The sequence below is a fragment of the Perca flavescens genome, chromosome 18 (assembly GCF_004354835.1).
Source record: "Perca flavescens isolate YP-PL-M2 chromosome 18, PFLA_1.0, whole genome shotgun sequence".
NCBI classification, from domain to species: domain Eukaryota; kingdom Metazoa; phylum Chordata; class Actinopteri; order Perciformes; family Percidae; genus Perca; species Perca flavescens.
In genome coordinates, this window is record NC_041348.1 from 2,658,906 (window position 1) to 2,673,423 (window position 14,518).

General features: G+C 40.0%; 1 protein-coding gene across 1 annotated transcript; it reads right to left on the bottom strand.

Moving 5' to 3' along the window:
- Nucleotides 1–2,318: 2,318 nt before the first annotated feature.
- Nucleotides 2,319–14,312, bottom strand: rpf2 (ribosome production factor 2 homolog). The gene is made up of 10 exons (XM_028605489.1): nucleotides 14,087–14,312; nucleotides 10,956–11,088; nucleotides 9,523–9,560; nucleotides 8,320–8,359; nucleotides 8,134–8,215; nucleotides 6,136–6,212; nucleotides 4,712–4,811; nucleotides 4,491–4,593; nucleotides 3,393–3,537; nucleotides 2,319–2,685 (listed from the first exon to the last, which is right to left on the bottom strand). Exons 1-10 carry the CDS (start codon nucleotides 14,107–14,109, stop codon nucleotides 2,500–2,502), a joined length of 927 nt encoding a protein of 308 aa, XP_028461290.1. The 5' UTR covers nucleotides 14,110–14,312; the 3' UTR covers nucleotides 2,319–2,499.
- Between the last annotated feature and the right edge of the window lie 206 nt (nucleotides 14,313–14,518).

Below are 14,518 nucleotides of genomic sequence, written 5' to 3' on the forward strand. Positions count from 1 at the left end.
AGTATATAATGGACCAATAGACCCCGTTGCTCTGGACGGAGACCAGTGAAGGATATTAGAAGCACTTTTCCGGTGATGGCCAGCTTTACTGCGCAGCCTCCAACTGAGAGAGACAACGTAAATGTGACGTGAGCAACCTGTCTGAAAGTGTGAAGTCTTCTGGTAGCTGTGCCGAGAGAAATCTCAATCATTCCCAATCTTACAGAGACGGAGAGTGTAGGTATATGTAAGGAGATAACATGGGCACAGGCTAATTATTGCTAACTAACATGCTAGTTAACATTAGTAATTAAATCTAAACAGCTCATGTAAGTCGAAACTGCCTGCGAGCTTCTCCTGTACTATACGGTAATTCTTCTACTATGCGACAGTAAGTCACTTGGTTATGACACAATCGTTAGCTTATATTTACAAAAACGTCTGCTACGGAGCCATAACGTGAGGTACAAGGTAATGGAGCCTTTTATACATTGTCGTGTTTCTTTGGAACTAAACAATGGACAAATAGAGTCTTCAAACATTTCTGATGTAAAGTTATTCGCTGTCAAGTGATATAAAATATATATATATATATATATATATATATATATATATATTTTATATATATATATTTTATATTATATTTATTTATATATATTTTATATATATATATATATATATATATATATATATATATATATATATATATATATATATATATATATATATATATATATAACAGAGCTGGGCTTTATTTAAGACTTCTCCCAAGTTCAAGGGTAGTGTTTTGCAAGCTTTAATCAAGCCTCGACATGAGGAGTATGGCTTTTTTCTACTGATCCCAAAATCCCCCAAAAATGCTTTTAAAAGATTCCACATAAATACATTTAAAAATGAACTTAAAATAGCACGGCAATCTGATCTACTCCCTGAGTGACAAAGGTAGAATTCGTAGGGATTGCTTATCTTACAAAAATGGCTCATTACTAAAGCAAAACAGTGAACCGCTGTATTATTTGAATAATTGTTGAATTAAAATTGAGCTAGAGAAAGACTTTTTGTGACAAAGTTTCACACGATATGGGAAAAACAGAATGAGGGCATTACGTTATGGCATGAACATAAGCAAAATCAGAAGTCATAAGGGGACACAGGAAAAGATTTTCTACAAAGTAAAACTAAACCAGACATAGTTCAGAGACGGATTTTATTTCCTTTAAAAGGGAGTGCTGCCAGTGAAATTCAACTTTTACAAATTCCAACTTACAGAAGAAAATTCTGTTGAGTTCCCCAACAACTGCCAAGGGATTACATTTTTATTTTATTTCTGATGCTCATGTGGTTTTACTGAAGATCTGAGCACCTTAAAGATCCAATGTGTAAGAATTTCTCCCGTCTAGCGTTGAGATCATATATCACAATCAACTCTCTCGCACCACGCAGTTCAAAGTACGTATTACAGCTACGGTAGCCTTCACGCTTCAAAAAGCCCGTCACTTGCTCTTTTTAATATCCTATTTTTTTTTTTCTGGGCGAAGAGGACTCCTGTTCCTGAAATTTGAATTTTGAATACGTGTGGTCCTCCACGTTTCCTTCTTCCTATGCTTCCAACTTGCCGGGGCCGGGAAGCTACGATACCCATTAGCAGCACTAGCGGTAGGCCTGCACGATTTGGGGAAAAATATGAATCATGATTTTTTAGCTTAGAATTGATATCACGATTCTTTGCCACGATTTTTTTTCTCATGAAGTGTAATGTTTATTGCACACATGAACCATGACAAAACTAAACAAATTGGCAGTACCAAACATATTTGTTTTGGCAACTATAGCACATTGCGCATCACCTCAAGCCTGTCAACACAGAGGCTTCAATGAATACAGAAAATAAAGTACATACTGGCCATTTAAGTACAGCAGGCTACCAAAAATAGTGACATATAACACATTGAACTAAATATGGCCCTGATACAGACTATCTGAACTTGTCTTTACATCATTAAAACATGTCAATCAACATATGCTGCAGCTACAGCTTCAGTCTCTAGAGAAAGATTTCTTAGCACACTCTTTAACTGCTTGCCCTTTATGTCTTCAGCTGTCTTACCAAAATAAATGCAAAAACGCAAAAGGTGGAGCAGTATGTCCTGTATGTCCCTTACCGGCTAACATATTTCAAGATGGCACATGAATATGGAGCATCTAGCCCAGTTCATGTGAATGCAAATGTAAAATTTCAAGCCAAAAGGAATACTTGGAATTGATGGTGGCGGTAAATATTCATGAAAAAGGACATGTTTGTGAACAGGCAACACAGATTTTGATAATGAACAACTAAACACGTTACACACTGGACCTTTAATGATGCTCAAGACAAAGAAGTATCTGAAAGTCACATGGAAAAGGGGGGAAAAACAAGAGGGTGCAGGAATAATAGAGCTGCATCCTCTTTGCGTGGGGGCTGGTCACAAGCCCAAGCATGTAGTCAGTCTTATAAACTAGACGATGTGAATCCACAGCTCAGCTCTCCACTTTGGCCACTTTGGGTGCCTGTGTGTCCTTGTCTTCAGTGTCCACCGGTCCCCTCCTCTTCCTCAGGCCCTTCATCTTACGGGTCTGCAGCTTGGACAGATCCTGCTTCTGCATGTGCACCCGGCCGAACTTTGTACCAAAGGCATCATGGGAAATGTTCTTCTTCTTCTTGGGCTGTATCAGTGATAAAGAGAAGCGTCAACGACATGTTAATTTGAGAACTTGCTTATATATTCAGAGAACTTTTTGTGCCAGATGTTTTAAAAATCGGCAAAGTTACCCTTTAAAAAAGGTGCAGTTAGTGATGCTGCGCAAAGATTGTTGATCTTTGAACTCAGCTGTTACAGACATAACTACTGGCCCGTCGGCACATTCAGAGGGAATCGATCGGAATAAGCGTTTACATAGTTGTTGGGAGCTAATATTTCCACAATTTGTAAACTTTAGAATATCTTTTAGAACCAAAAGAGGTTCTGTGGGTAAGACAGAACATTGTTGGGCTGCACAGCACGAGTCTATAGTGACCCAATGGAGGGTCCGTGTTGTAAGATGTTCTAAAATGGTAACTAAGCAGAGGTCTTTCCTCTGGCGCCATCCTCAGGACAAAGTTTACATGTTTCAATCCACTAATGGCCAGGATCTAAGAACAGCGTCATTGCCTGTTCTTTTTTTTGGTGAGTAATGAGCAGTACAGCCTCATGGGGCACGGCTATCACATACTTTCTATAATATACTTTTAATAGCTTGGTCATATGCATAGATGAATGAGCATAGTGGGAAGAAAGCTCCTGTTTAGGTCAGTTATCCAACATTTTCCCAGTACGTAGACATCTTGTTTACATTTCATTCCCATTTCTCATCAAATGAAAGAGTTCTTTTACCTTGAGGGCTTTGGGCTGTCTGTGAGCTAACTTGTACAAGTCATCTGAAGCCATGTGGGTTCTTCTTAAGACCAAGTCAAACGACGGCCCGATCTCCTCAAGCTCTATCCGCGGCGTGCGGCACCCAGACTTCTTCAGCAGACACCTGCAATGACAACATGACATCCAGATCTCTGATGTACGGGATGTAAGCAGAGCACGTGTGGCTGGTGGATACCAATATATGAACAGGAGTCTCCTCCTGGCTAACGTGACAGACGGTAACTTCTTATTTGTGATTTATTTTTCACCCAGAGCACAACTTTGTTACTCTGATTACTCTGACCAATTTAAAAAAGGAACACGCCGACTTATTGGGACTTTAGCTTACTCACCGTATCCCCCAGAGTTAGATGAGTCCATACATACCCTTCTCATCTCCGTGCGTGTCCTAACTCTGTCTGACGCCCCCACCGCTAGCCTAGCTTAGCACAGATCCTGGAGGTAACCGGCTCCATCTAGCCTACTGCTCCCAATAAGTGACAAAAAAACGCCAACATGTTCCTATTTCCATGTTGTGATTTGTAGTCACAGCGTGTACAAATAACAAGGTCACATGACACACAGCCATCTTCTAATCATATACATACTGGGAACTAGATTCTCAGAAGGATTCTCTCTAAGCTAGGCTAGATGGAGCCGGTTACCTCCAGGATCTGTGCTAAGCTAGGCTAGATGGAGCCGGTTACCTCCAGGATCTGTGCTAAGCTAGGCTAGATGGAGCCAGTTACCTCCAGGATCTGTGCTAAGCTAGGCTAGATGGAGCCGGTTACCTCCAGGATCTGTGCTAAGCTAGGCTAGCGGTGGGGGTGTCAGACAGAGTTAGGACAGATTGAGAGATGAGAAGGGTATGTATGGACTTCTCTTACTCTGGGGGATTCGGTGAGTAAGCTAAAGTCCCAATAAGTCTGTGTGTTTCTTTAATGCAAACGTTTCTTAGATGCAAACTTTGTTTAACCCTCTAGGGTTTAAGCCATTTTTTTTTCTTTCAATCTTTGGGTTGCCAGGTTTCCCTGTGTAATAATGCTAGTTATAAATATGAATTGAAATTGAATTTACCTGTAGCTGCGCATGTAGATTTTCCCTTCCACGGCCGTGAAGTGTAGAACGTGTTCTAAACCCGCCAGGCGCACCGCTGACACAGTGGGACCTCTGAAGAAGTCTGAAAGGTGGGTCAAAGAAGTGGACAAGGCCATTTAATAATGGAACAAAAAACACACCATGTCCACCTAAATGAAATCTTAGAGACACATTCACAGAGTGTAATAACAAGTGTATACCTATGAGCAGACTCTTGAGACGTTTGTATTCAATGTCCGAATCAAAAGCCTCCCCTGCAAACACCAGCATCGGTTTGGTGCCCTCGGGACATTTGCTGTTCTGCAACAGAAAGATACAAAAACCAGGTTCCATTACCAGTTTCCTTTCAATCCTAGGTAACAGCGGACAGAAAAAAAAAAAAAAAAAAGTGTGGTATGCAACGACGACAACAGGGAGAAAATGTAGACAAAAACTTTTGACAAAAGTCCCTTTTATTCTCCTGTCTGAAGCAAACAGAGCTGCACGTTCAAGCTCAGACTGACCACCTGGTCAGGCCGGTTTGGTTGTCATGGTGATACTACAGTTCAGTCTGATATGTTGGTTTAAGTGTCTGATCTTGTGTTATCAGCGTTATGGATTTCCTGGTTTACCACATTCTGTGTGGTTTATAAAGCTGTAATAACTTTATTTGGTTTACTATGGTCATTAAATGTGCTTGTGTACACACACACACACACACACCATTCTGTATAATATCACATCAAAACAAAAGCTTGAATAGTTTTGGGAAGTATTCTTATTTGCCTTCTTCCTGGGAGTGAGAGGAGACAAACAATATTACCATTATGTCTCAAGGCAAGACATGGTTAGCCTAGCTTAGCATAAAGAACGTAACCAATCCCCTTGGTTTTAACAGTGCACAAGCAAAAAAAAAAAACTTTGATGAGGAGAGCCGTGCTGAAACTATTTCCTGTTTGGAACATTTTTTGAACAGATAATCGATCGCTATAAAATAGAACTATATAAATTATTCCTGTTGTGGGAAATTCACACACATCTAAAGTGCAATGTTATGGAAGAACCATTTCCTTCTTTCCACATCCAATATCAAACTAAAAAAAAATTGATATATTTAGCAAACTAAACTTCTGTATGAAAACAGCTCATGAGCTCGCCACGTATACCATGGATGTATTAAGAGAACAAACTATACTTTTAAGAGACACGAGAGAGAAGCTCATGAACGTGCATGTTGCTACGACAACACAATCATGAGCACTCAATGGAATGAACGGGGCATTGTGCCAAACGCTGTATCCAGTTCTCTTAATACATCCATGATTTGACTGGTATAAAATCGACATGTCAGACTGGCCGGCCGGGCGCCGGTCATGGCCGATCACGTCAACATCGGCCAATTACGGTCACCAGCCGGTCAATCGGTGCATCTCTATTGGTTCTAGATCTTTAGACAATAATAAGAGTATGGAAATCATTGAGACATGGACATTTTATCCAAAACAGGAATCACCCATATATCAAACTGCAGGTAACCATAGCATGACATGTGATACATTTTGTACTGACCCTTCATGACTACAAGACGGAAAATCCATTTCACCCTTTACAGAAAAAAAACGCCAACGTTGGCTGCAACCGTTACCTTGATATCACTCAGAGAGACGTACTTCTCAATTCCAACTTCAATCATATCCAGCACGTGAAAGTCAAACAGACGACCTGCAAACACACAAAGGGAAACACACATCACTTGGCCGGTCACTTGGCCGGTTTTTCCATCTCTAATATTACATATTTCCATACATTACGCACTAACAGATTATTATTATTATTATTTCGATAATGGTGGGAGTAGCAGACCTGCCAACCTTGAAAAACCTTTTTGAGTAGCAACTTACTGATTTATTGTCGACGTTCTGGTTCACGAACACGCGGAATAAATGGGCCATTAAATGTCAAACCTGTCTACATTTTAAACCCTAGAAAATAATTATGTTCAAGTAGGCTACTTGAATTAAATAAAACATTTTATTTAAATTATTGGTCATATTTAATACAATTAATTGGATCATTATATAATCCAATAAAATAAAATATATTACACTGCATAATGAGCACTTTTACTTTTGGCACTTTTACTTTTGGCACTAGTATATTTTGATAATACTTTTGTACTATTACATAGGGAAGATGTTGAATGCAGGACTTGTAACTGACAAGTAATTTGTAACTCTACAACACTGTTTTTTCTACTTTTACTGCAATACATGATGTGAGTAAGTCTTCCAGTCCTGCACGGATCAACAGATGTTAGAGTCCGCCGGCTGCTCGCTCTGTTTGTTATAAGACACACACCGAGCGGCCAGACAAAGTCCGACAGACACCAACACATTGCGCACATCCTCCGCTCAGTTTAACCGCAAGACCTTTGTAACGAAATCCAAGACTTTATTAATAATAACATAAATAAATAATATTTCTCCAAAGTTGACAGGTAGGCTACGTAAATTAATTTGTTTCACAATTTCACCTTTCTACATCAAATCCGATCATCTGATGCTTTTGTTTTACTATCAGTAGCTGATATCCCCGCTTGACATTAGAGGAAGAGACCCGACGGTGTGATTGGTCGAACTCTTTAGTTTTTTTTCCAGCATGCTCGTGGATGCTGCGCTGTTTTAGCCATAAGTTTTAGCTGCCTACTATCATCAAATGTTAGACTGAGACGGCTACTGCACGTCAACGAGTGAACTCAAAGCAGTCACCTGATTTTTGCGTAGTTTAAAGTGACAAATCGTATCACCGTGTTTGATGTCAAAATGCGTATCTACTACGCAAAATGCGTACAGGTTGGCAGGTCTGGAGTAGTCCGACGCTGGGCAACATGGGAGCTGACTGGAACCCTTACAATCAGCTGGTGAGGATTCTTCATTACTACATAAATATATAAAAGTGACACACTTGGCAGCTGAAAATACAGCACATGCGTAGAATTGTGGGTAAAAGAAATGAGCTAGTGTACATTTAATTAGGATATAGAAATTACATAACTGGGGTCTCAATGTGTGTTTTAAAAGGTCCCATGACAGGCCGTTTGGATGCTTTTATATAGACCTTAATGATCCCCTAATACTGTATCTGAAGTCTCTTTTATATAGACCTTAATGATCCCCTAATACTGTATCTGAAGTCTCTTTTATATAGACCTTAGTGGTCCCCTAATACTGTATCTGAAGTCTCTTTTATATAGCTATAGCTATTGAGGAGGAGAGGGGAGGGGGGGTGGCCTTGACCAACTTCCACTTTGCTCGTTTGAAAGCCATGATGTCTCTCTCTCTCTCTCTCATGGGTGGGCCAAATTCTCTGGGCAGGCAAAGCAGAGAAAGGGGAGGTAACCTTGCTCCTTATGACCTCATAAAGAGAAGATTTCAGATTGGTCCATCTGAGCTTTCATTTTCTCAAAGGCAGAGCAGGATACCCAGGGCTCGGTTTACACCTATCACCATTTCTAGCCACTGGGGGATCATAGGCAGGCTGGGGGAATGCATATTAATGTTAAAAAAACCTCATAAAGTAAAATTTTTATGCCATGGGACCTTTAAACTGATTGAGTGATACAGCGACAGAAAAGAGAATTTACCAAATACGAGGTTGTTGGGCCGTTTCTTGTTGTGGGAGCCAAACAGAAACAGAGAGCAGTCTGTCTTCTTGGAGAAGAATTCCTGATTAAGAGATAATAGGATAAGTAATGACACTGATAACATGTTAACAGATATACAAATAGTATTGAAGCATTTGAGGTGTACCCTGCGTCTTGTACACTTACCAGTGATGTGGAGTCTTCAAATGGCCGTGTTATGTTCTTCCTGAAAAGCAAATAAAAAAGGGTTTTATAGGGTTAGGGTCAGGAATGGTTCTGCTGGATTATGTATGGTTTAACAGAGTCCCTGGCTTTTCATCAGACAGTGTTAATATTCCTACTGGTTCTATCTCAAAAAAAGGACCGGGTGCCTCATTTCCACTACAGGGTTTGACTCAACTCACCTTTGGTACCAGCACCTTTATCTTTTTGCTTTCCACTGCACACGGTATTAGAGCCCGGCCGCTACATCAGCGGGCCGATATTAGGCATTTTCCCATCTATCGGTATCAGCATTTATAATGGCCGATAAATGAATACCGGTATTTAAAATAAAAACGGACCAAACACAATCAACCATATTCTGAATGTTGGTGTTGCATAGTTTGTCCACCAGAGGGCGCTCTACAATCTCCCTGTTGGCAACACTAATTTTCTTTTTTGTGTGTTTTTGTTCAATGGACTTATTTTTTATACATTTAATTTATCCAAACTTCAATTCAGTTCAACTGATGTTCCTCTGTTCTTTTGTGACAATAAAACAAAAAGTTTATTTTTAAACTGCATTATCATATTATTTTAGTGAGGACTCATAAATAACTAATGTTAGGGAAATCTGTTTAGGTTTTGTTACACATTTGTGGATATTTTTTTTAAAAATCGGATTTTTAAATCACCAAATATTTGTATCGATATTGGCCTTAAGAATCCTGTATCGGTCTGGCTCTACACGGTATCCCCTCAGTGTAGGTGCGATCTTCAGCTGATTACCATAGCAACACCGGTGAGACTGCCTCTTTCCAACCAAGTAGTTACAGGAACGTAGTTTTAGGAACAGTCCACTTCTAAACAGTTCTATTAACTACTCTCCCCCCAAAAAGTGTATATGTCAACGTTCAGTCTGGTTTTGAAACGTTTTTTTTTCTTCAAAATATTTTTATAAAACACCCAAAAGTCAATGAAAGTAGAGATCCTATCTTTTGTTGTACTTGTGTGGAATCATCCATGTTATTTTGGGGTAACTAAAATTAGGTAGTTAAAAGAAGACTCATATTTGTGATCTAGACATTTTGAAAAACAGGTCAAATTTGACCCGAAGACAACACAAGGGTTAACTGGGAGATTATTTGAAATGGAAAACAAAACTAAGTTAGATATGTATCCACTTACTTCTTGTACAGCACAGCATTGGGCTTCTTCAGGGAGTACTGCAGAAAGAAAAGATTTCTTGTTTGAATTCATAATTCTGCTAGTGAGTCAGCAGTTTTCATTTAAACTCAATGCCAAATATGGTTGCAATCCTCTGTAGCCCTCTGATAATCTGGGGTAAAAACCCAGAAAGTTACCCCCTGCTCTCATTAAAACAGGCGGTCCTCAAAAGTAATGCAATGTAAATCATATTCTCCATGTATTTTCTACTGGAAAACCCACATTGAGGTTTGTTGTAAGGCAGCATCTTCTAGTGTCCGTAGTGATTATGACCAGAGCAAAGAAGGAAATAACTCCTCATTTCCACAGCATGCGTATCGGCTCCGCTGCGTGCCGGCTGCGTGCTCCGCCGTCCGTCAATACCCACCAGGTCCGGATTTGGCTGCGGCCATGACTGACAGCTGTAGTCACGAGGACCCACAAGTTCGCGAATTCACGTAGAATAGTTAGTTTCCATCCAGAGGAGTAGAGGGGAAACAGCTCTGTGCTGTGTTTTCAAGCTGTAGTGCAGGGAAATATGATCTGCCATGAGCACGGTGTATTTTATTTAGAAAATTAACCGGATATTTATTTTGTTTCTGTGCTCGACTTCCTGTCCCGCGCTATCTGCCGTGTGCTGAATTGTTGCGGAGCTCTCCGGCGTCCGGCAAAAATAGAAGCTCTACGTATCTGCTGCGGACCGCCGGAGCTGGGACGGAGTCAGAACGCAGCCGTTATGCAACCAGTGGAAATGCACACACTGACTTTAATGGAAACCTAATGACTCCGCCGCCGTTTCGGAGCCGTTCCGCATCTGGTGGAAATCCCCGGTAAGGTGATGCACACTGCACACATAATTTGGGTGATATGATTGTAAAAGGATTGCAGAAGTGACACTGATCTGTGTTTTTGTTTATTATTTTTAAAGAAATTGCAGAGCAGATTCTGAAAACAAATCCAGTGTGGCAGAGTTTACATTTTTATGAGTAAATTGAGGGAGCAAAAGCAGTATCTGCTCCAAATATCAGCTCGAGAAAATCGGCAGCCCGTATCGGTGATCGGCTAAGGCTGATGGAAAAAACTAACCAAAAAAACCCGGTATCGGCACAAAAAAAAATCCATATCGGTCAATCCCTAGTTACAATTTGGAGACTGCAGTGCACACAGTGTCACGCACGCAGCACTCCTTTTTGTTTCCTCAAATAACAATTTTTTCTTTGATAATAAGTTGATAATAAGCTACTAAAAGAACTGTAACAGAAGAATGCAGTGTGATGTTGCCATGTGTACAATTATCTCAACATCTGGAGAGTGATAAATATGACTAGTAAAGCTTTATAACAGCCCATGCATCTGTGTAAAATAAGTCATGGCTTGAAGGTCTTTCTTACAGAGTGCATCATCAGGCTACTTACTATGTCCTTGAGGGCCTGGGTGACGGTTTGATTGGTGTTGCCCCCTTTCATAATCATGGCCGTCTTCACATCCTCGGCCAGCTTGGGCGCTCTGTTCTCTAAGAAGCGCTTGGAGCGCTTTGTCTTGGGTTTTCTGAGGATAGACACAAATAATTAGTTGATCTGTTTATTCTGCTGAAGTTACCGTGGGTCATTGTATACAAATTGACAATCTCGGCAGCTTTACAGCCTGTCCGTGCTGAGCTATGATGAAAGCAACAGTGGCGAAAAACACAGGCGCCATAGGTAGGATTGCGAAGATCCAGGACTTGGCCAAAAGAGTTCTCTGTCCCCCCCTTTCTGCTAAAGCCCAAAACGGTTTCTAAGCCCCCCCTCCCCTCCCCGGTGGATTTTTACAATCACACTACAGGCTGTAGGTGGTGCCAGAGGAGCCAGATTTATTTTTTTAAATGACCTGCTTTATGTAGTTCTACTGGAACATAGGGTCAGTTTCAGCAAATATGTCAGAAAGTTAGTTTTATGAGGCTTACCTACTGCACCTTTAATCCAACAATTGATTTCTATCCTTTGCCCAGTAAACTAAATATAACAAATTAAATATAAAAGTTCATTCTGTGCAACATTGTTGAAAGGACTGGCTAATATATTGACTAACCACTTTGAGAAAAAAAAAGGTATCCTAATTGTGATCATTAGTAGTCTTTCATAATGATAAATATTTTAGCTTCAAAAATGTTAATGTTTCAGATGATTCATTTACATTTCATAATACTGACTGCTGATTAAGCTAAATGGGCCATATTAACATTACTTTAGGCATCAGTAATGGGATACAAATATCTTACGATATAAACTAAAGAAACAATGAGTTCATTCAGCAAATCTGAAACTGAGAGATATTTTAAATAATTGTTCATTTCATACCTATCTAGACTAACATGAGCCTGACAAAAGGAAACAAGACTCCCATGATGCTCCCTCTTTTGCTCGCCTACCATAGTAATTTATATTATCTATATCAACCCTTTGTTGGCTAATAAAATTGGCACAAACCGTCTTCACCTGTATGCTAAACATGTAATCTTGCAATACAAGAGTGAAACCCATCACTGAAATAAATGGGCTATGGTTTGGTTATGGCTATGTAGGCCGGCACGATTAATCGTTATAAAATCACGATCTCGATTCACCCATTTGCGATTTTATTTTTAAATGACTTCGATTTTATTTTTCCCTCCTTCAATTAATTTATAGAAAGCATTAGACATTGACATGTTTTAATTATGTAAAGACATGTTCAAGGAGATCAGATAGAGCCTGTATCAGGGCCATACTTAGTTCAAAATGTGCAGGTTGGTACTGCCAATTTGTTTGGTTTTGTCATGGTTCATGTGTGCAATAAACATTACACTTCGTGAAAAAAAAAAATCGTGGCAGAGAATTGTGATATCAATTCTAAGCTAAAAAAATTGTGATTCATATTTTTCCCCGAATCGTGCAGGCCTACTCCTATGGTTATGCAGTTCAGCAGTAATCAGATTACAATTTTACAAGCGTGACAGCTCCTTCCATAGTGTAGCAGTTGTTGTAGTTGCTTGAAACTTATTTAGAGCCTTCATCTATCTAGGACCTGTATTTTTCTATCACAGAGAATTGGGCTTTGAAAGTTTAGTTGTGAGCCTTTGTTGTGAGAACATTGCTGTACTCCATTTTTCCCCTGGTATGCCAGTCTGACCATCGTTTTGGTGCAATGTAAGACTAGCTCCCCCCACGAAACTCTGAATAAATAACCTCAGTGTTCTCTCCTTGTTGGTGCATCTGAATCAGAATCATATTTATTACCAAAGCAAGTTTTCACTTGCAGGAATTAACCTTGGTGCATACAAGAACGGTTCAGTGCAGGTTGTGCAAAAATATTGATCAGGGGGATGTGCAAAAGTTCACAGTATGTATAGTATGTGCAATGGTCAGGGATAACAGTCCAGGATGTGTGTTAATATAACATGTAGTGACTGAAGATGGGGGGTAAGAGTCTGCCAGTCTGTCAGTGGGGGTCCCGGGCCTTGTTGATGAGACCCACTGCAGTCGGATATAAACTGTTCTTGTGGTGGGTGGTTTTGGTCGTGATGGACCGCAGCCTCCTGCCAGAGGGACATTTTGCTAACAGTTTGTGTCCTAACCTACAGTGCTAAGCATAAGTGAATAAACCCATGCTAAAGTTGACTAAAAAGAGGAATACAAAAATCATCTTTTGGAGATTGATCTTAATGCCTTAATTAAAAAAATGAGGAAAAATCCAGCCTTTAAGGACACCAATTTTCTTTGTGAATTAATAATGTATTGTAAATAGATAAAGGTTCTTCCTTAAAATACATATCACATACCCTTCACCATACCTAGAGATTGGCATGGTTTTATTTCAGTTAGCCTAAGAGCTGGTTTGATTTACACTGAGAGATTATTTTAAGGAAATTACCCCATGCCAATCTCTAGGTATGGTGAAGGATAAGTGATGATGTGGGGGTATTTTAATTCCAAAGGCCAAGGGAACTTTATCAGGATGCATAGTATCCTGGATCCATGAAATAACTGGCCTTTAAAAATAAAAATCTGCCTGCCTCTATGGGAATTTAACATAGCGGTGTACTTACTTTTACCCCCTGTATTTATTTCTTCACGATACATTATTCATTCACAAAGAAAATTGGTGTCCTTAAAGGTTGGATTTTTCCTCATTTTTTTAATTAAGGCATTAAGATCAATTTCCAAATGAATATTTTTTTTTATTCCTCTTTTTAGTCAACTTCAGCATGGGTGTATTCATTTATGCTTAGCACTGTACTTATGCCACCAGTTACATGCTGTGACTGACACTTCATTTACATCATGTGTAACGTTAGATAACGATAGCGATAGCGATTTGAATTGACGGGAAACACCGAGATAACGTAACGTAAAACCATTTATATATGTCAATGCGAAAAATACAACTTGTTAGCTAGCTAATGTTAGCTGACAGACGCCATGCTCGGCTAACGTTAGCGGTCTTAATAAAGTCAGTTTCTCGAGCAGTCAACAACATACAGACGCTTAAACACAGAGAGTTCTCAGGAACGCGTGGTCAAACTTACATTATTCCGTCTAAGTGCGTCATTTTTGAGTCTTTCCTCGTGTCCCCGTCAGCTACACGAGCGGTTCTTCTTCCTCCACGTGAATGAAGGCGGCGGAAGACAACATTGGTGGACGACTTCCTCTCTGGTGGAACTGGGGTTGATTTCCTGCTTCAAATGAATTACCGCCATCTGGTGTCAAAACTCCACTTCCAGAGGTATCACAAGTATTCCCATTCATTACTCAAGTAGAAGTACAGATACTAGCAGAGGTTAGTCCCGCTCCTCAGGTCCACAACACACCCTGCTGGAGCTCAGCTCCGTCTCCTTCAGCATCACACATTTTGCCGGGGCTTCAGCCCCGAATGTTTTGAGTGTAACCCCAAATGTATTTTGAAAAGTTGACTGACAAATATGAAAGTGGACGTCGCTTAGTGTCCACTCTCGCTGTAA

Bases quoted from the DNA above. Each gene is read 5' to 3' on its own strand.
- rpf2 (XM_028605489.1), bottom strand. From the start codon at position 14,109: ATGACGCACTTAGACGGAATAAT. The intron at 6,213-8,133 runs GTAAATTCTCTT...GTGTGTTTGCAG, and splicing joins GCCCAACAACCTCGTATTTG to GTCGTCTGTTTGACTTTCAC. The intron at 4,812-6,135 runs GTAACGGTTGCA...TTTCTGTTGCAG, and splicing joins TCTCTCTGAGTGATATCAAG to AACAGCAAATGTCCCGAGGG.